Genomic DNA, 20,602 nt, shown 5'->3' on the forward strand with positions numbered 1-20,602 from the left:
TTTGTTGCACAATTTGGATGTTGTTCGCGCTCTAAAATTCTATTTAGATGCTACAAAGGATTTTAGACAAACATCTTCCTTGTTTGTTGTTTACTCCGGTAAAAGGAGAGGTCAAAAAGCAACTTCTACCTCTCTCTCCTTTTGGATTAAAAGCATCATCAGATTGGCTTACGAGACTGCAGGACGGCAGCCTCCCGAAAGAATCACAGCTCATTCCACTAGGGCTGTGGCTTCCACATGGGCCTTCAAGAACGAGGCTTCTGTTGATCAGATATGTAGGGCAGCGACTTGGTCTTCACTGCACTCTTTTACCAAATTTTACAAGTTTGATACTTTTGCTTCTTCTGAGGCTATTTTTGGGAGAAAGGTTTTGCAAGCCGTGGTGCCTTCCATTTAGGTGACCTGATTTGCTCCCTCCCTTCATCCGTGTCCTAAAGCTTTGGTATTGGTTCCCACAAGTAAGGATGACGCCGTGGACCGGACACACCTATGTTGGAGAAAACAGAATTTATGTTTACCTGATAAATTACTTTCTCCAACGGTGTGTCCGGTCCACGGCCCGCCCTGGTTTTTTTAATCAGGTCTGATATTTTATTTTCTTTAACTACAGTCACCACGGTACCATATGGTTTCTCCTATGCAAATATTCCTCCTTAACGTCGGTCGAATGACTGGGGTAGGCGGAGCCTAGGAGGGATCATGTGACCAGCTTTGCTGGGCTCTTTGCCATTTCCTGTTGGGGAAGAGAATATCCCACAAGTAAGGATGACGCCGTGGACCGGACACACCGTTGGAGAAAGTAATTTATCAGGTAAACATAAATTCTGTTTTTACTTAAACTTTTTATCGTAAATCGTCATCTTTGTATACAGGACAAGATGGCCTTTATGTCACAATTATATTTTCAGGACAGAGCATTTATATTCTAAAAAAGAGCGTGCAGTAGAGATTTCTGAGTTACTAAAAACAGTATCTCTAATCTCTACTTTTTCTTCTAGCTTTCTGTCACTTTTTCTCATCTCCTCTTTTTTTATATTCTTTTATTCAAACTTTCTCTTAATCTCTATCTGTCACTCTTTTGTTCTCACTTCCTCTCCTTCATGCTTCCTTTTGGTTTTCTTTTTTCTTCTCTCCATATTTCTTGATTCTTTCTTTGACACAATAAATTAGTGTTACCAAAGCATATTGTTTATTGCAAAAGGATAATGTAATATGGTGGGGATCTTCCAGCTTCTGTAATATTTGATAAAACATAGGAGGAGATAAGTTACATAGGGATTTTAACAGTCTCTGGTGTGATGTAATTCCCTGCCCTTTCTCTCTCTCTCTCTCTCTCTCTCTCTCTCTCTCTCTCTATATATATATATATATATATATATATATATATATATATATATATATATATATATATATATATATATATCTATCTATATCTATCTATCTATCGCTATCTATCTAATGAATCTACCAATAGATTAGCCTCAGGCCAGGGCAGACAATGAACTAAAATAATTCTCAATACAGAGTGGAAAAGATTGTGTTATGTGGAATAAATGTAACAGAATGTATTTTTATGAAACCTCAAGGCGAATAATTTTCATAGCACCATCATTATTGCTAATCTCTGTAAAGAAAGGATGGGTAGTCATTTCTGCATAGTTCTTGATGCTGTAATGCTCTGGTTGCAATAAATGAAGATTGCCTGAATTTTCTCTTTTCTTTAGTTGTTTGAGTTTTATATTGACAATTAAGAGAGAGCTTATAGCTTCTTTTAATAGCCTTTTTTTGTTTTTGCTTGTCAACTTGCCTATTTATCACTTTAATTTACTCATTTCTGTCAGTCTCTTCTGTTTTCTGTTGGCATCCCCAGGGAACAGGGTTTTGCAATTTTGTTACTCAGGACCCAGTTAAAGGCCTTATGCATTCACATCTAAAAATCTAGGCTGCTGGTTGTTCCTGAGTAATTGGTTTGGAGAACTCTGACCTAGAATGGTATTGCTTTTCTTTGCTGTATATTGCATTTATTGCATTTTTTAAATTGGCTTCTCTACTATATTTTCTCTTTATGCAATAGGTTTTACTTTTATGTCGTGATGACTTCCAAACAAAATGTGCTTACTTCTCACTGTCTTTGTTAATATCATAACTTCAATAGTGTAGTAATGTTGTTGCATCCTGATATTTATGATTTTTTTTTAAAACGCCCTATGGTTCTTATCTCTTATAAATAATTTTCTGTTTTTATTTAGCCGGCTTCCTCTGGTGATGACAGAGCAATGTGTTTTACTTGTAGTGTGTGCTTAGTGTGCTGGGAACCTACTGATGAGCCATGGTAAGTTGGGCATATCAGCCTAATGTATTACCTTCATTCAAACCATGTTTTGTGCCAAATTCGTTTGTGTCAAAAAAAAAAAAATCATACACACTTGACATTACAAATTTTTCACTAGGAAAATATACATATTTTTAGGTTTTAAAAACTGGTTAAAGTAACAGAAATGTCAAAATTAAACTTCTGGTTTAAGGTAAATATGCAATTTCAAGGATGTTATCAATTTAATTCTATTCTCTAATTTGCTTAATTCTCTTGGTATCTTTTGGTGAAAAGTAAATCTTGGTTGGGTCATATAGCCGTAGGAGCATGCAATGGTCTAGAGCTCTAAGACATCAGTGTTTGTAACATTGTATGTAACAATGTTCTAAATTGTTGAAATCTGTTGCTATAGAGTATTAAAGAATTGTGTACGCTCCTGAGCTACTATGTGCTTACCTAGACTTGCTTTTTAACAAAGGATACCAAGAGAATTAAGTAAATTTGCAGAGTTTCAAATTGCATATTCCATTTAAACCATGAAAGTTTAATTTTGACTTTACTGCCCCTTTTAATATGGGTTAAAAAATATTAATTTATTTTCTGTATTTTATCTGAATTCTTAGCCTTTTATAAATCTACTTAAAGGACAATTTTAAGTACTTTTTGCATGTGGATTATTCTCTGTAATTTAGCACTACATTGTAAAATTGCTATGTCCAAAATTATTTTTTTAAATAAGGCTACATATACAAATTAATTTTTTCTGCTCAGTTGCTATTGCTCTTGTAAAAAAATAAAAATAAAAAAATGTTCATTTGTGATTCAGCATACCATGACATTGCATACTATTTTAAAACAAGTTTCCAAATTACTTCTAGTATCAAATTTGCGTTTTCTCCATGATATTCTGTGTTGAAGTGATACCTAAGTAGACATCTGGAGCACGACATGACCGGAAATAGTTAAACAAAGTATAGTCTATTCTAAAACCTCAATCCCCTCTAACTCCCCCAGAAAATAGTGTATCTCCAAAAAACACTACATAGAAAAGTTAACTAAAACAGGATGGTTGAGAAAAGCGCTTACAGCAAGGGTAGATGGAGTATCTTGGAAATGTAGCACTTATAAAATGTTATATAAATACCATATAGCAATATTCTTCTAAATCAATTTACTTCCATTAAAACATAAAAATATACAATAAGCATACAGTTAGAAAAATAAGTTGTGGCCGCAACTAAAATCTAATGTCTTAGTTCATAAACCTCTGGGTTTAAAATGTGGAAAGTTAGTAAGTAGCTGACACCTTTTATTTGTCTTCAAATCGTGCGTTTGGAGCTCGTTTACCAGCCGAGCTTGGCCGGGATTTTTACCCGGCCGCCTTGGTGTATAGTGTAGTTCGAGGTGAGTGTTGACCCCTTCCACCGCTAAACAACTGCGCTGAGCCACTGGGAGTAGCTTCTTACCCTCCATATGGTCTCGTCATCTTCCAGACACTGTGGTGATTGGGTTCTGTGTACTCACACGTGTATCTCTCACGTGATTGTTGTGCACCAATCCAACGGTAGTTTTTTTTTTTTTTTTTTTAATTCATTTTTATTATCATTATTTAGCAGCATGGTACAAAAGGATGTAATTGTTGATACAAAAGTTTAAACAGAAACAAAAGAGGGAGAAACCATCAGTCTCCAAAAGAAAGGAGAACAAACTCCCATATAGTAAAATGAAATAGTAGAGCTAGACTGTCCGTGATAAGTCCATTTGAAAACAGTAGCCCCACTCCATATAAATGCATGGTGATTGACAATGACACCAATGTACAAAACATAACTCAAACAACAACAAAACTATGCCGAAATTTCTTAATTTAAGATCACTTTGTATATATTCTACACATCTAGTGGTATCCCTCGACTTTGTCCAACGGTCGTTTTTATGATTCCTTTCCTCTGGATGCTCTAAGTCACTGAATGACATAAGGTGTTTAAAAAGCAACTTGTGAATGTTCACATACGGTTAAGCTTCCGTTGTTACAGATTTCATCTCTGCCTTTATCAAGTATATAAGGGTTAGGTAGCTATAGGTCTTTAATATTCTTTTTGGATCCCGCCCCTTGGTTTTCCACAAGTGTATGGTGTCAGCTCTTCGGTAGTATAATCAGAATAAAACTCACTTGAAAAGATTCACACTGTATTACAGTCCAATAGTAAACTCCTTTTTGTAATGTGCACTTTTTCCCTCAAAGAAATCTTCTCAAATCGCAGTTTGCTTTCAAATGTTGTACAGTCCAATAGTAAACTTCTATGAACAATTTAGAATAAGAACATATACAAAAGATACATAAACAGATAATTAAAAATACATCAGATACATAAAAAAATTACACAAAAGGTTAATATATGAACGGATTGAGATCAAACTCAGCATTGCCATTTGGTGTTAGTGAGTTAAAATTGAATATTAGCTGTGCTTCAGCATATAGGAGATCTCTCTCCATATCACCACCCTTATTTCATACCAATTTTTTAAGGCCCCATAATTTTATACCTGCTGAATATTTGTGTTGCCAGAAAATGTTTTGAAAGGTTATGTTTAAGGTTGCCCCATTTTATATTTAAAAGATGTTCCCTGATCCTATCTCTGAGTGGGCGACTCGTTTGTCCCAAATACTGAAAATCACAGGGATACTGTATTAAAGACACTACATTGCTATCTGTGCACCTTATAGTTTATTTTATGGTATATTCAAAATTATTTTTTTCTTATTTGACTTTCTTCCCTTTTTTTCCCCAAATTGGCATGCCTTGTAACTAACACAAGGATAAAAACCTTGCAGTTCATTTCCCAAAAGGTCCTGATCCTTATATTCTTTCTTCCTAAATTGACTAGGGGCAAGGATAGTCTTTAAATGTCTTGCCTTTTTAAATATTATAGATGGGGAATCTTCAGCGGGATCTTTTTTCACAATGTGCCAATGTTTATTGATGATTTTCTTAATCAGTCTGTGATCCCCACTGTAGTTTGTAATAAACGAGTGGCCTCTATTGTTACCTTGTGATTATTGGTAACTTGTCTTTTGTTTTAAACAATTCTTCCCTTTATATTACCTACAATTTCTTTAGCTCTTTTCACATTCGCCTCATTGTATCCTTTATCTTTGAATTTACTCTCTAGGATTTCTGCCTGATCAAAGAAATCATTTGAATTTGACGTTTTTTAGAATTCTCAGATATTGTCCCTTAGGAATGTTGTCAATCCATCTTTTTAGATGACCGCTTTCTGTGTGGATAGAATTGTTCGCATCCACAGGAAATAGTGCTGCCATCTAGTGTTCTTGCAAATGGATAACATTCTTGCAAAACTGCTGCCATATAGTTAAGTACAACTTATGACTATACTTGCTAGAAGGGCTAGTAAGTCATAACAAAAGAGATGCTTATATACGCTGATTCAGTCTCATTATAGGTTATTGAATCATGATTACTGTACCTTGGAAAGCAAAAAATGTAGAATATTAAAATTTAACCTTTATTAATATTTGTTAAAAAAAGACAGCTTTCTATAGATGATTGTGCTGCCCTAGAAAATTAAAAACACACTCCCTGTGTTCTGTAAATATTCAACATGTACTATTAATACAAAGAAATTCAAGCAGATTGTGGCGCCAAGTACATCAGAGAGGCCCTTACAAATCACTTTGCAAGACATGGCTGCTGTTATGACAGAGGTATTATCTAAATTGCCAGAATTAAGAGGCAAGCGCGATAGCTCTGGGTTAAGGACAGAACGCGCTGATGATGTGAGAGCCATGTCCGATACTGCGTCACAATTTGCAGAACATGAGGACAGAGAGCTTCATTCCGTGGGTGACGGATCTGATCCAGGGAGACCGGATTCAGAGATTTCTAATTTTAAATTTAAGCTTGAGAACCTCCGTGTATTGTTAGGGGAGGTATTAGCGGCTCTGAATGATTGTAACACGGTTGCAATTCCAGAGAAATTATGTAGGCTGGATAGATACTATGCGGTGCCGGTGTGTACTGACGTTTTTCCTATACCTAAAAGGCTTACAGAGATTATTAGCAAGGAGTGGGATAGACCCGGTGTGCCCTTTTCCCCTCCTCCGATATTTAGGAAAATGTTTCCAATAGACGCCACCACACGAGACTTATGGCAGACAGTCCCTAAGGTGGAGGGAGCAGTTTCTACTTTAGCTAAACGTACCACTATCCCGGTGGAGGATAGTTGTGCTTTCTCGGATCCAATGGATAAAAAATTAGAAGGTTACCTTAAGAAAATGTTTGTTCAACAAGGTTTTATTTTACAGCCCCTTGCATGCATTGCGCCTGTCACTGCTGCTGCGGCATTCTGGTTTGAGTCTCTGGAAGAGGCCATTCGCACAGCTCCATTGGATGAGATTATGGACAAGCTTAAAGCACTTAAGCTAGCTAACGCATTTGTTTCTGATGCCGTTGTACATTTAACCAAACTAACGGCTAAGAACTCCGTATTCGCCATCCAGGCGCGCAGAGCGCTATGGCTTAAATCCTGGTCAGCTGACCTGACTTCTAAATCTAAATTGCTTAATATTCCTTTCAAAGGGCAGACCTTATTCGGGCCCGGCTTGAAAGAAATTATTGCTGACATTACTGGAGGTAAGGGTCATACTCTTCCTCAGGACAAGGCCAAACCAAAGGCCAAACAGTCTAGTTTTCGTGCCTTTCGTAATTTCAAGGCAGGAGCAGCATCAACTTCCTCCACTCGAAACCGGAAGGAACTGTTGCTCGTTACAGACAGGGCTGGAAAGCTAACCAGTCCTGGAACAAGGGCAAGCAGGCCAGAAAACCTACTTCTGCCCCTAAGACAGCATGAAGAGAGGGCCCCCTATCCGGAAACGGATCTAGTGGGGGGCAGACTTTCTCTCTTCGCCCAGGCTTGGGCAAGAGATGTCCAGGATCCCTGGGCGTTAGAGATCATATCTCAGGGATATCTTCTGGACTTCAAAGCTTCTCCTCAAGGGAGATTTCATCTTTCAAGGTTATCAGCAAACCAAATAAAGAAAGAGGCATTTCTACGCTGTGTACAAGACCTCTTAGTAATGGGGGTGATCCACCCAGTTCCGCGGACGGAACAAGGGCAAGGTTTTTACTCAAATCTGTTTGTGGTTCCCAAGAAAGAGGGAACCTTCAGACCAATCTTGGACCTAAAAATCTTAAACAAATTCCTAAGAGTTCCATCATTCAAAATGGAAACTATTCGAACCATCCTACCCATGATCCAAGAGGGTCAATACATGACCACAGTGGACTTAAAGGATGCCTACCTTCACATACCGATTCACAAAGATCATTATCTGTACCTAAGATTTGCCTTTCTAGACAGGCATTACCAGTTTGTAGCTCTTCCCTTCGGGTTAGCTACGGCCCCGAGAATTTTTACAAAGGTTCTGGGCTCACTTCTGGCGGTGTTAAGACCGCGAGGCATAGCGGTGGCTCCGTACCTAGACGACATTCTGATACAAGCGTCAAGTTTTCAAATTGCAAAGTTTCATACAGAGATAGTTCTGGCATTTCTGAGGTCGCATGGGTGGAAGGTGAACGTGGAAAAGAGTTCTCTATTACCACTCACAAGAGTTCCCTTCCTGGGGACTCTTATAGATTCTATAGAGATGAAGATTTACCTGACTGAGTCCAGGTTATCAAAGCTTCTGAATGCTTGCCGTGTCCTTCATTCCATTCCACGCCCGTCAGTAGCTCAGTGCATGGAAGTAATTGGCTTAATGGTAGCGGCAATGGACATAGTACCATTTGCGCGCCTGCATCTCAGACCACTGCAATTATGCATGCTAAGTCAGTGGAATGGGGATTACTCAGATTTGTCCCCTCGACTAAATCTGGATCAAGAGACCAGAGATTCTCTTCTCTGGTGGCTTTCTCGGGTCCATGAGACTGAATCAGTGTATATAAGCATCTCTTTTGTTATGACTTACTAGCCCTTCTAGCAAGTATAGTCATATGTTGTACTTAATTGTATTATTTATGCTTACGCACTGCTCCTTAAGTGTTTATAAATGAATGTTGACTGATATATTTTATCTGACAAAACACCTAAGGAGTAACTCTACAACCCTATTATAAAATTAGGTTCCAATCTCTCCTCCTTATCACATACTGCTGCCATATAGTGTTCCAGAAATGGCCAGGCTCCTAAGCATACGTCCCTACTTTTCAACAAAAAGATACCACAAGATTGAGGAACAATTAATTAATAGAAGTAAATTAGAAAGTTGATTAAAGTTGCATGCTCTATTTGAATCATCCCTTTAACAATATTTTTGCATGATAAAAGATAAAATAAAGCTAACAGGTAGTGTTTGTAGGCCGATAAGCAGAGTTCCTGGTGCTTCATTGGTGGACCTTGACATACCTCATAAGCATTAAATCAGTATTTTCCTCAGTCCTACACTGCTCTATTCCTTTTTACAAAAAAAAATCCAAAATCTGTAGTACATTTTAAAATATCGTCAAAGACTAGAACATTTTGAATGTCCCTTCAAAGGGACATATGGTACTTTATATTTTTTTTTGTCCCATCTAAAAGAGTATTTAAAAATGTAGTGCAGTGCTTTTGTCTTTTGAGTAATGGATGTTCCTGTATTAAATAGACTATTTTATTTTCTATGTGAGTTGTCCTTATTGGTCAGTGAGCAGTTGAGTCTCAAGACTCAGTTGTAAACATTCAAGCACTTCCCATTCATTTTACTTTAAAAGGCTTTTTACAGTAAAGTTAATTTAACTTTCATGATTTGGATAGAGCATGTAATTTTAAACAATTATCCAATTTGCTTTGCTTATCAAATTTGCTTTGTTCCCTTGGTTAACTTTTATTGAAGAGTAAAACTAGGTAGGCTCATAAGAGTTCAGGAGTGTGCACGTGTCTTTAGTACTCTATAGCAGCAGTGTTTTGCCACATTATATAACAAAGCTACAAATAATGTTGCAAAAACACTGCTGCCATAGAGTACTAAAGACACGTGCACACTCCTGAGTTCTTACGAGTCTACCTAGTTTAATGAAAGATACCAAGAGAAAGCAAATTTAAAGGGACACTAAACCCAAACATTTTCTTTCATGATTCAGATAGAGAATATAATTTTAAACATTCCAATTTACTTCTGATTTAATTTTCTTCATTCTTTAGCTATCCTTTGTTGAATAAATAGCAATGTATATGGGTGAGCCAATCACACGAGGCATCTATGGGCAGCAACCAGTCAGCAGCTACTGAGCCTATCTAGATATGCTTTTCAGCAAAGTATAACAAGAGAATGAAGCAAATTAGATAATAAAAGTAAATTAGAAAGTTGTTTAAAATTACATTCTCTTACTAAATCATGAAAGAAAAAATGTCATTTTCATGTCCCTTTAAGAACTCAAGTAAGTTAAAATTGCATGCTCTCTGAATCATGAAAGTTTAATTTTGACTTCACTGTCCCTTTAAATATTAAGTTTAACTGCTGGTCTTTCTTTTACATACAGTACAATTGTGAGTAATATTTCCTGTGATGGAAGTATTCCAGTTTCTCTGGGGTGGTAGATTTATTTTCCTTAATTAAATATTTTGTGGATGGTTCAATTTAGAGGTTTAAAACACCTTTAACCAAAGACATCCATTTTTCAACACAGTTTACAAGCAATACTTTTTGTTGTATTTCTTCTACCTAATTTAAATGATTGACTTTGTTGTTGGAAGAATGTAAAATAAATTCTCTTCTTTTTATGCTTACTATATTTCTTAACAATTCCATACAGGTCAGAGCATGAGAGACATTCCCCGAATTGCCCCTTTGTAAAAGGAGAACACACACAAAATGTACCCCTCTCTGTTACGCTGGCAACGTGTCCGGCACAGTTCCCTTGCACAGATGGCACAGACCGATTATCCTGTTATGGTGTTGGCAACTGTCCGTATTTCCTAGCTTCTGCAACCAAGAGAGGCAAAATTTGTGTTTGGGATGTTTCCAAACTAATGAAGGTAACTGAATATTTGTAAACACTTTTAATATAAGGTGTCAACTTTTTTTTTTTCCTTTCTGTATTTTACTTCGTTTCCTTCTCTTCTATATAAGGTGCACTTAAAATTTGAGATTAATGCATACGACCCAGCAATAGTACAGCTTTTAGTCCTATCTGGCGATGCAAGTTCTGGAATTGAGGCCAGGAGGCCTACACTAGCTTGGTTAGAAGATTCATCCAGCTGTTCAGACATCCCAAAGCTTGAAGGAGATAGGTATTTATGCTTTGCTAATCTAAAACTGAACAATAACTTTAAATTTCTTAAGCTATATAAATTTACATAGAGAATGTAAGAGCCACATATACATTTGCCTAACTTTACTTTATGATGGTTGTGCTTTCCAATCCATTCTCTCATTTTAGTGATGACCTGCTAGATGATTCAGATAGTGAAGAGCGTTCCAGATCAGATTCAGTAACTGGTAAGTGATTATTTCTTTAGTTAGCTGAAAATGATATAATATTAGAGAATATTACACTGCCGCCACCCCAGCTACTTCATAATGCCACCCCAGCTACTTCATAATGCCACCCCGGCTACTTCATAATGCCACCCGGCTACTTCATAATGCCACCCAACTGGCACAATTTTCTGTGGAGAACACTGCTTTCTTCTGTTATGTGTGATCAGTCCACGGGTCATCATTACTTCTGGGATATAACTCCTCCCCAACAGGAAATGCAAGAGGATTCACCCAGCAGAGCTGCATATAGCTCCTCCCCTCTACGTCACTCCCAGTCATTCTCTTGCACCCAACGACTAGATAGGATGTGTGAGAGGACTATGGTGATTATACTTAGTTTTTATAACTTCAATCAAAAGTTTATTTTACAATAGCACCGGAGCGTGTTATTGCCTCTCTGGCAGAGTTTGAAGAAGAATCTACCAGAGTTTTTACTATGATTTTAACCGGAGTAGTTAAGATCATATTGCTGTTTCTCGGCCATCTGAGGGAGGTAAAAGCTTCAGATCAGGGGACAGCGGGCAGATGAATCTGCATTGAGGTATGTAGCAGTTTTTATTTTCTGAATGGAATTGATGAGAAAATCCTGCCATACCGTTATAATGACATGTATGTATACTCTACACTTCAGTATTCTGGGGATGGTACTTCACTGGAATTACTCTGTAAAAAGTACATTAAACCTTTTAATAGGTATTTATTATGTTAAACGTTTTTGCTGGAATGTAGAATCGTTTGCATTTTCTGAGGTACTGAGTGAATAAATGTTTGGGCATTATTTTTCCACTTGGCAGTTGCTTGTTTTAATTGTGACAGTTTCGTTTCTCTCTCACTGCTGTGTGTGAGGGGGAGGGGCCGTTTTTGGCGCTCTTTGCTACGCATCAAAAATTTCCAGTCAGTTACTCTTGTATTTCCTGCATGATCCGGTTCATCTCTAACAGAACTCAGGGGTCTTCAAACTTCTTTGAAGGGAGGTAGATTCTCTCAGCAGAGCTGTGAGACTTATATATTGACTGTGATTAAAAACGTTGCTCTCTTATTTTTACGTTTCAAATTTAATTATTGTTACTTTACTAATGGGAACAAACCTTTGCTAAAAGTTGTGTTGTTTTCAAGGATTGATGCTATAACAGTTTTTCAGTTCATTATTTCAACTGTCAATTAATCGTTTAGTGCTTCTTTCAGGCACAGTACGTTTTTGTTAAATAAGATTGTAACCAAGTTGCAAGTTTATTTGCTAGTGTGTTAAACATGTCTGATTCAGAGGAAGATACCTGTGTCATTTGTTCCAATGCCAAGGTGGAGCCCAATAGAAATTTATGTACTAACTGTATTGATGCTACTTTAAATAAAAGCCAATCTGTACAAATTGAACAAATTTCACCAAACAGCGAGGGGAGAGTTATGCCGACTAACTCGCCTCACGTGTCAGTACCTGCATCTCCCGCCCGGGAGGTGCGTGATATTGTGACGCCTAGTACATCTGGGCGGCCATTACAGATAACATTACAAGATATGGCTACTGTTATGACTGAAGTTTTGGCTAAATTACCAGAACTAAGGGGCAAGCGTGATCACTCTGGGGTGAGAACAGAGTGCGCTGATAATACTAGAGCCATGTCTGATACTGCGTCACAGCTTGCAGAGCATGAGGACGGAGAGCTTCATTCTGTGGGTGACGGTTCTGATCCAAACAGATTGGATTCAGATATTTCAAATTTTAAATTTAAATTGGAGAACCTCCGTGTATTACTAGGGGAGGTTTTAGCGGCTCTTAATGATTGTAACACTGTTGCAATACCAGAGAAATTGTGTAGGTTGGATAAATACTTTGCGGTACCGGCGAGTACTGACGTTTTTCCTATACCTAAGAGACTAACTGAAATTGTTACTAAGGAGTGGGATAGACCCGGTGTGCCGTTCTCACCCCCTCCAATATTTAGAAAGATGTTTCCAATAGACGCCACCACACGGGACTTATGGCAAACGGTCCCTAAGGTGGAGGGAGCAGTTTCTACTTTAGCTAAGCGTACCACTATCCCGGTGGAGGATAGCTGTGCTTTTTCAGATCCAATGGATAAAAAATTAGAGGGTTACCTTAAGAAAATGTTTGTTCAACAAGGTTTTATATTGCAACCCCTTGCATGCATCGCGCCGATTACGGCTGCGGCAGCATTTTGGATGGAGTCTCTGGAAGAGAACCTTAGTTCAGCTACGCTGGACGACATTACGGACAGGCTTAGAGTCCTTAAACTAGCTAATTCATTCATTTCGGAGGCCGTAGTACATTTAACCAAACTTACGGCTAAGAACTCAGGATTCGCCATTCAGGCACGTAGGGCGCTGTGGCTAAAATCCTGGTCAGCTGATGTAACTTCTAAGTCCAAATTACTTAATATACCTTTCAAAGGGCAAACTTTATTTGGGCCCGGTCTGAAAGAAATTATCGCTGACATTACAGGAGGTAAGGGCCACGCCCTGCCTCAAGACAAAGCCAAAGCTAAGGCTAGACAGTCTAATTTTCGTCCCTTTCGGAATTTCAAAGCAGGAGCAGCACCAACTTCCACTGCACCAAAACAGGAAGGAGCCGTTGCTCGTTACAGTCAAGGCTGGAAACCTAACCAGTCCTGGAACAAGGGCAAGCAGGCCAGGAAACCTGCTGCTGCCTCTAAGACAGCATGAATCGAGGGCCCCCGATCCGGGACCGGATCTAGTGGGGGGCAGACTCTCTCTTCGCCCAGGCTTGGGCAAGAGATGTTCAGGATCCCTGGGCGCTAGAGATCATATCTCAGGGATACCTTCTAGACTTCAAATCCTCTCCCCCAAGAGGGAGATTTCATCTGTCAAGTTTGTCAACAAACCAGATAAAGAAAGAAGCGTTTCTACGCTGTGTACAAGATCTGTTATTAATGGGAGTGATCCATCCAGTTCCGCGGTCGGAACAAGGACAAGGGTTTTACTCAAACCTGTTTGTGGTTCCCAAAAAAGAGGGAACTTTCAGGCCAATCTTGGATTTAAAGATCCTAAACAAATTCCTAAGAGTTCCATCGTTCAAAATGGAAACTATTCGGACAATCTTACCCATGATCCAAAAGGGTCAGTACATGACCACAGTGGATTTAAAGGATGCTTACCTTCACATACCGATTCACAAAGATCATTACCGGTATCTAAGGTTTGCCTTCTGAGACAGGCATTACCAGTTTGTAGCTCTTCCATTCGGATTGGCTACGGCTCCAAGAATCTTCACAAAGGTTCTGGGTGCCCTTCTGGCGGTACTAAGACCGCGAGGAATTTCGGTAGCTCCGTACCTAGACGACATTCTGATACAAGCTTCAAGCTTTCAAACTGCCAAGTCTCATACAGAGTTAGTTCTGGCATTTCTAAGGTCGCATGGATGGAAAGTGAACGAAAAGAAGAGTTCTCTCTTTCCTCTCACAAGAGTTCCATTCTTGGGGACTCTTATAGATTCTGTAGAAATGAAGATTTATCTGACAGAAGACAGATTAACAAAGCTTCTAAATGCATGCCGTGTCCTTCATTCCTTTCAACTCCCGTCAGTAGCTCAATGCATGGAGGTGATCGGCTTAATGGTAGCAGCAATGGACATAGTGCCCTTTGCACGTCTACATCTCAGACCGCTGCAATTGTACATGCTGAGTCAGTGGAATGGGGATTACTCAGACTTGTCCCCTACTCTGAATCTGGATCAAGAGACCAGAAACTCTCTTCTATGGTGGCTTTCTCGGCCACATCTGTCCAGGGGGATGCCATTCAGCAGGCCGGACTGGACAATTGTAACAACAGACGCCAGCCTACTAGGTTGGGGCGCTGTCTGGAATTCTCTGAAGGCTCAGGGACAATGGAATCAGGAGGAAAGTCTCCTACCAATAAACATTCTGGAATTGAGAGCAGTTCTCAATGCCCTTCTGGCTTGGCCCCAGTTAAAAACTCGGGGGTTCATCAGGTTTCAGTCGGACAACATCACGACTGTAGCTTACATCAACCATCAAGGAGGGACAAGAAGCTCCCTAGCCATGATGGAAGTATCAAAGATAATTCGCTGGGCAGAGTCTCACTCTTGCCACCTGTCAGCAATCCACATCCCGGGAGTGGAGAACTGGGAGGCGGATTTCTTGAGTCGCCAGACTTTTCATCCGGGGGAGTGGGAACTTCATCCGGAGGTCTTTGCCCAAATACTTCGACGTTGGGGCAAACCAGAGATAGATCTCATGGCGTCTCGCCAGAACGCCAAACTTCCTCGCTACGGGTCCAGATCCAGGGATCCGGGAGCGGTTCTGATAGATGCTTTGACAGCACCTTGGAACTTCGGGATGGCTTATGTGTTTCCACCCTTCCCGCTGCTTCCTCGATTGATTGCCAAAATCAAACAGGAGAGAGCATCAGTGATTCTAATAGCGCCTGCATGGCCACGCAGGACTTGGTATGCAGATCTAGTGGACATGTCATCCTGTCCGCCTTGGTCGCTACCTCTAAGACAGGACCTTCTGATACAGGGTCCATTCAAACATCAAAATCTAACTTCTCTGAAGCTGACTGCTTGGAAATTGAACGCTTGATTATATCAAAACGTGGTTTTTCTGAGTCGGTTATTGATACCCTGATACAGGCTAGGAAGCCTGTTACCAGAAGGATTTACCATAAGATATGGCGTAAATACCTATACTGGTGCGAATCCAAAGGTTACTCCTGGAGTAAGGTTAGGATTCCTAGGATATTGTCCTTTCTACAAGAAGGTTTAGAAAAGGGTTTATCGGCTAGTTCATTAAAGGGACAGATCTCAGCTCTGTCCATCTTGTTGCACAGGCGTCTGTCAGAAAATCCAGACGTCCAGGCCTTTTGTCAGGCTTTAGCTAGAATCAAGCCTGTGTTTAAAACTGTTGCTCCGCCATGGAGTTTAAACCTTGTTCTTAACGTTCTACAAGGAGTTCCGTTTGAACCCCTTCATTCCATTGATATAAAGTTGTTATCTTGGAAAGTGTTATTTTTAATGGCTATTTCTTCGGCTCGGAGAGTCTCTGAGTTATCAGCTTTACATTGTGATTCTCCTTATTTGATTTTTCATTCAGATAAGGTAGTTCTGCGTACTAAACCTGGGTTCTTACCTAAGGTAGTCACTAACAGGAACATCAATCAAGAGATCGTGGTTCCTTCCCTGTGCCCGAATCCTTCTTCAAAGAAGGAACGTCTTCTACACGATCTGGATGTAGTTCGTGCCCTCAAATTCTACTTGCAGGCAACTAAGGATTTTCGACAAACGTCTTCCCTGTTTGTCGTGTACTCTGGTCAGAGGAGAGGTCATAAGGCTTCGGCTACCTCTCTCTCCTTCTGGCTTCGTAGCATAATTCGTTTAGCCTATGAGACTGCTGGACAGCAGCCTCCTGAAAGAATTACAGCTCATTCTACTAGAGCTGTGGCTTCCACTTGGGCCTTTAAGAATGAGGCCTCTGTTGAACAGATTTGCAAGGCTGCAACTTGGTCTTCGCTTCATACTTTTTCCAAATTTTACAAATTTGACACTTTTGCTTCTTCGGAGGCTATTTTTGGGAGAAAGGTTCTTCAGGCAGTGGTTCCTTCGGTATAATGAGCCTGCCTATCCCTCCCGTCATCCGTGTACTTTTGCTTTGGTATTGGTATCCCAGAAGTAATGATGACCCGTGGACTGATCACACATAACAGAAGAAAACATAATTTATGCTTACCTGATAAATTCCTTTCTTCTGTTGTGTGATCAGTCCACGGCCCGCCCTGTTTTTTAAGGCAGGTAAATATTTTTTAAATTATACTCCAGTCACCACTTCACCCTTGGTTTCTCCTTTCTCGTTGATTCTTGGTCGAATGACTGGGAGTGACGTAGAGGGGAGGAGCTATATGCAGCTCTGCTGGGTGAATCCTCTTGCATTTCCTGTTGGGGAGGAGTTATATCCCAGAAGTAATGATGACCCGTGGACTGATCACACAACAGAAGAAAGGAATTTATCAGGTAAGCATAAATTATGTTTTTATGCTTGTAGAGTTTTGTTCTTGACCACTGATACAGCTGTAAGAGCTGTATTTACTGGGCATCTGCTGTGCAATTTCTCAGTTAAAGCTATGTTTGCGAGCATGCTCTGTTGGCAATTAGAAATTAATAACATGTTTTAAAATGTCATTAGTTGGTTTTATTGAATACATTAAATTAGAACAGTTCACTGTTGAATTATGATTTTATGTATTAAGAAAAAGAAAACTAAATTTCAACTGAGCATGTTTCTTGAATGCTTCCTACGATTCAAACTTGGTATAAAATGAACCACTTCTAGGGAAGAACACTTTGCATGTGGCAGATGAATATCTAGGGCTATATAAATGTTATAATGTCTGGGTGTTAGTGGGGAAAAAAATCTTATTGTCCAGATTCTTTAAATGGGTTGTCCAAACTATCAATAACTAGCTAAAAACGAGATGCATTTATTCTGTTGTATTCTAACTATGCATTTTTTTGTAGGGCATACATCTCAAAAAGAAACCTTGGAAATGAGCTTGGACATAACTGCTCTCAGCATACTCCAGCAACCAGAAAAGCTTCAGTGGGAGATCGTGGCAAATGTTCTTGAAGATACAGTGAAGGACTTAGAGGAACTTGGTGCAAACCCTTCTTTAGCTAGTTGTAAAAGTGAAAAGACTAAGGAGAAGCACTTTGAACAGCACAACATTCCCTTCCCTTGCTTACTAGCAGGTGGTTTGTTAACATACAAATCCCCTGCCTCCTCCCCCACTAGTACTAATTCCCGAAGATCTCTTGACACTTTAAACAGGACTCTGGGTGAAAGCTCATCAGAGCTAGGGTCTACGGACAATGAGTCCGGCACTAATTCTGAACTTAACTCTCCTCTGGTAAAAAGGACTCTACCGTTGTTGTTGCTTTACAGCATCAAAGAGTCTGATGAAAAATCAGGGAAAATATTTTCACAAATTAATAATATTATGAGCAAAAGTTTACATGACGATGGATTCACTGTTCCACAAATCATTGAAATGGAGCTTGATAACCAGGAACAGTTGCTTTTGCAGGACCCTCCTGTTACATACATACAACAGTTTGCTGAAGCCACAGCCAGTCTGTCATCTCCAGACTCTGACAAATGGAGTTCAATGATTCCCAAGGCGGGGACACTAGTGCAATGCATGCGACTGCCCAAGTTTGCAGAGGAGGAAAACTTATGCATAGATTCCATAATCCCATGTGCTGATGGTGTTCATTTGTTAATAGGGTTACAGAAATGCCCTGCAGAGTCATTGAATGCACTAAATCAAGTAGAGGCCTTGAATAATTTAAACAAGTTAAATTCTGCACTTTGTAGTAGGAGGAAAGGAGAAGCTGAACCCAGTCTTAGTGCTGTAAATGGCACCAGCATAAATGTTATCCCATGTGAATCCTCAACTGGTGATAATGACACTTTAATTATTCAGCCGGACCAGAGACGGGTGAGTGGTGGCTATTTAGCGATTTACAAAATGAACTATACTACTAGGATAGTGACTTTGGAAGAAGAACCAGTAAAAATTCTGCGCATTAAAGACCCTCATGACGCCGTTACCTCACTTATTTTGCTACATCCTGATATTTTGGATAACCGAGAGGACGACTGTGAGGAGTCCTCAGAGGAAACAACTTTAACTCCTAAAAATATCAGTGGGAAGGAAAAAAAATCTGACTTATGTTTGGGTCATTTGGTTGTAACAACGCAAAGTGGCTATGTTAAAATCTTAGATCTTTCAACATTTGAAGTTATGGCAAAAGTGGATCCACCTAAAAAAGAAGGCACAGAGGAAGTAGATCCCTTTGTGTCGGTTGTATACTGCTCAGGCACAGACAGACTTTGTGCTTGCACCAAAGGTAAGGTTTGGCATGATCTTCCTTATATTAGATGCATTTTTTAAAATCTTAATAATTTTAACTTCTCAGAAGTGAATAGTAATACAATGTTAAATGGTCAGGAAACCCTACAATGTTTCATGATTTGGATAGAACATATTAATAATTTACTTCTATGATCAAATTTGCTTCATTATCTTGTTATCCTTTGCTGAAGGAGCAGCATTACACTACTGGCAGCTAGATGAACATATCTTGTTAGCCAATCACAAGAGACAAATGTGTGCAGGCACCAATCAGCAGTTAGCGCCTACTTAGTGTAGGATATGTTAGTATTGTTTTTCAACAAGGGATACCAGGAGAACAAAGCATGTTTGAGAATAGAAGTGGATTAAAAAAGTGTCTAAAAATGGCATGCTCTGATTCCTGCAAGTTTAATTTTGCATTTCCATGCCTTTTAAGTATTTGTGTTAATAACTAGTATTTCTTTCTAATGACACGGATCATCTCTAATTACTATTGGGATTATCACTCCTGCCCAACAGGAGGTGGCAAAGAGCACCACAGCAAAGCTGTTAAATATCACCTCCCTTCCCTCCAACCCCAGTTATTCTCTTTGCCTACGTTAAGAGCAAGAAGGTGGTAAAGTTTTGTGTTTGGAAGAAGATTCTTCAAGCAAAAGTTTTTTTCAGAAGTGCAAGTTTGTTCTGCTCTGTGCTGGGGTATAGCCGTAGCCCATGTCAGTCTCTTCAGTAGAGCAGTGTTGGCTTTTAAGCAATGGGAACTTGTGGGGTACAATCCTCACTGCGCCTCCCATGTTTTTAATGCTGCCCTAACGTTGTACGCCTGAGTAAGATTACTCAGTCTTTTTCTTCCTAATGGGAAAGAGTCCACAGCCGCATTCAATAATTTTGGGAAATAAGAACCTGGCCACCAGGAGGCGGCAAAGACACCCCAGCCAAAAGGCTTAAATACTCCTCCCACTTCCCTCATCCCCCAGTCATTCTTTGCCTTTTGTCCCAGGAGGTTGGCAGAGAAGTGTCAGAATTTGTTTTCTCTTATGAAGGGTACTACTCTTCGCAATGGGACAAGAGTTTTAAGTAGTCCTGTAAGCTTCTCACTGAGGGTCTGGGTGAAAGTTAGAGTCCGGAGATGCAGGGAGAGCTCTCCTATGCGACACCATCCCTACTCCTATTAACAGCTCCTACAGCAATCGGCGTTGACGAGTTTTGCAGATTGCTTTCTTCTCTCAAGTCAAGGTTAGGAGCGATGCTACAACCTGTCACACTTGAAGGGCCGTGTTCCTGTTCCACGGCGTAGATTCTGGCTATAGCGTTTCATTTTTTATTATGTAATGTTAACACAGAAGACAGGGTCACAGTGTGGTGCCTTTTATCTTTATAGAATCAAGGGTTAATATTTTCTTTAGGAGGATTATTGAACAGGGCGGAATAATAATCTTATATGTTTATTTGATTTTATGCTGCTTTGTGTGAGATGTTATGGGCTCTTAGGCTGTTATGGAATATACAGGTTTCACTTTCACTTTGAGAGCCATGCAGCTTACAAGCTTGACGCGCTTTCTCTCATAGCAGGGGCGGTCCTGCGTTGTGCACTGTGATTCATTCCCTCCTTCGTGACTATCAGAGAGGAGTCCTACATCTCTGTACTGTTTGGGTCATAGGATTTGGTAAATACCCTAGCCATTGGGGTATAGAGATGCCGTTATTTTATTGAAAAACAAAAAAAAAAGTTTTATCTTTCTAGTTCTCCGGTTATTGCACTAGTGATGGATTCGGTTTCTTTAGAGGGCACTCCCTCTATTCCTAAAGAGCAATTCCTGTTTATATTGGGAGGAGGCCCTAGTTCC

The 20,602-nt window shown here is 39.6% G+C and overlaps 1 protein-coding gene across 7 annotated transcripts in view; it reads left to right on the forward strand.

Moving 5' to 3' along the window:
• The window catches only part of BIRC6 (baculoviral IAP repeat containing 6), an 854,588-nt gene that overhangs the window by 110,398 nt on the left and 723,588 nt on the right, over positions 1-20,602 (forward strand). For all 7 annotated transcript variants that reach the window (XM_053711846.1, XM_053711848.1, XM_053711852.1 and 4 more), the window contains exons 6-10: positions 2,250-2,332; positions 10,126-10,348; positions 10,443-10,603; positions 10,753-10,811; positions 17,362-18,753. In XM_053711846.1, the coding sequence (XP_053567821.1) occupies positions 2,250-2,332; positions 10,126-10,348; positions 10,443-10,603; positions 10,753-10,811; positions 17,362-18,753 (1,918 nt within the window). The remainder of the gene's footprint in view (positions 1-2,249; positions 2,333-10,125; positions 10,349-10,442; positions 10,604-10,752; positions 10,812-17,361; positions 18,754-20,602) is intronic.

The sequence above is a fragment of the Bombina bombina genome, chromosome 4 (assembly GCF_027579735.1).
Source record: "Bombina bombina isolate aBomBom1 chromosome 4, aBomBom1.pri, whole genome shotgun sequence".
Lineage (NCBI taxonomy): Eukaryota > Metazoa > Chordata > Amphibia > Anura > Bombinatoridae > Bombina > Bombina bombina.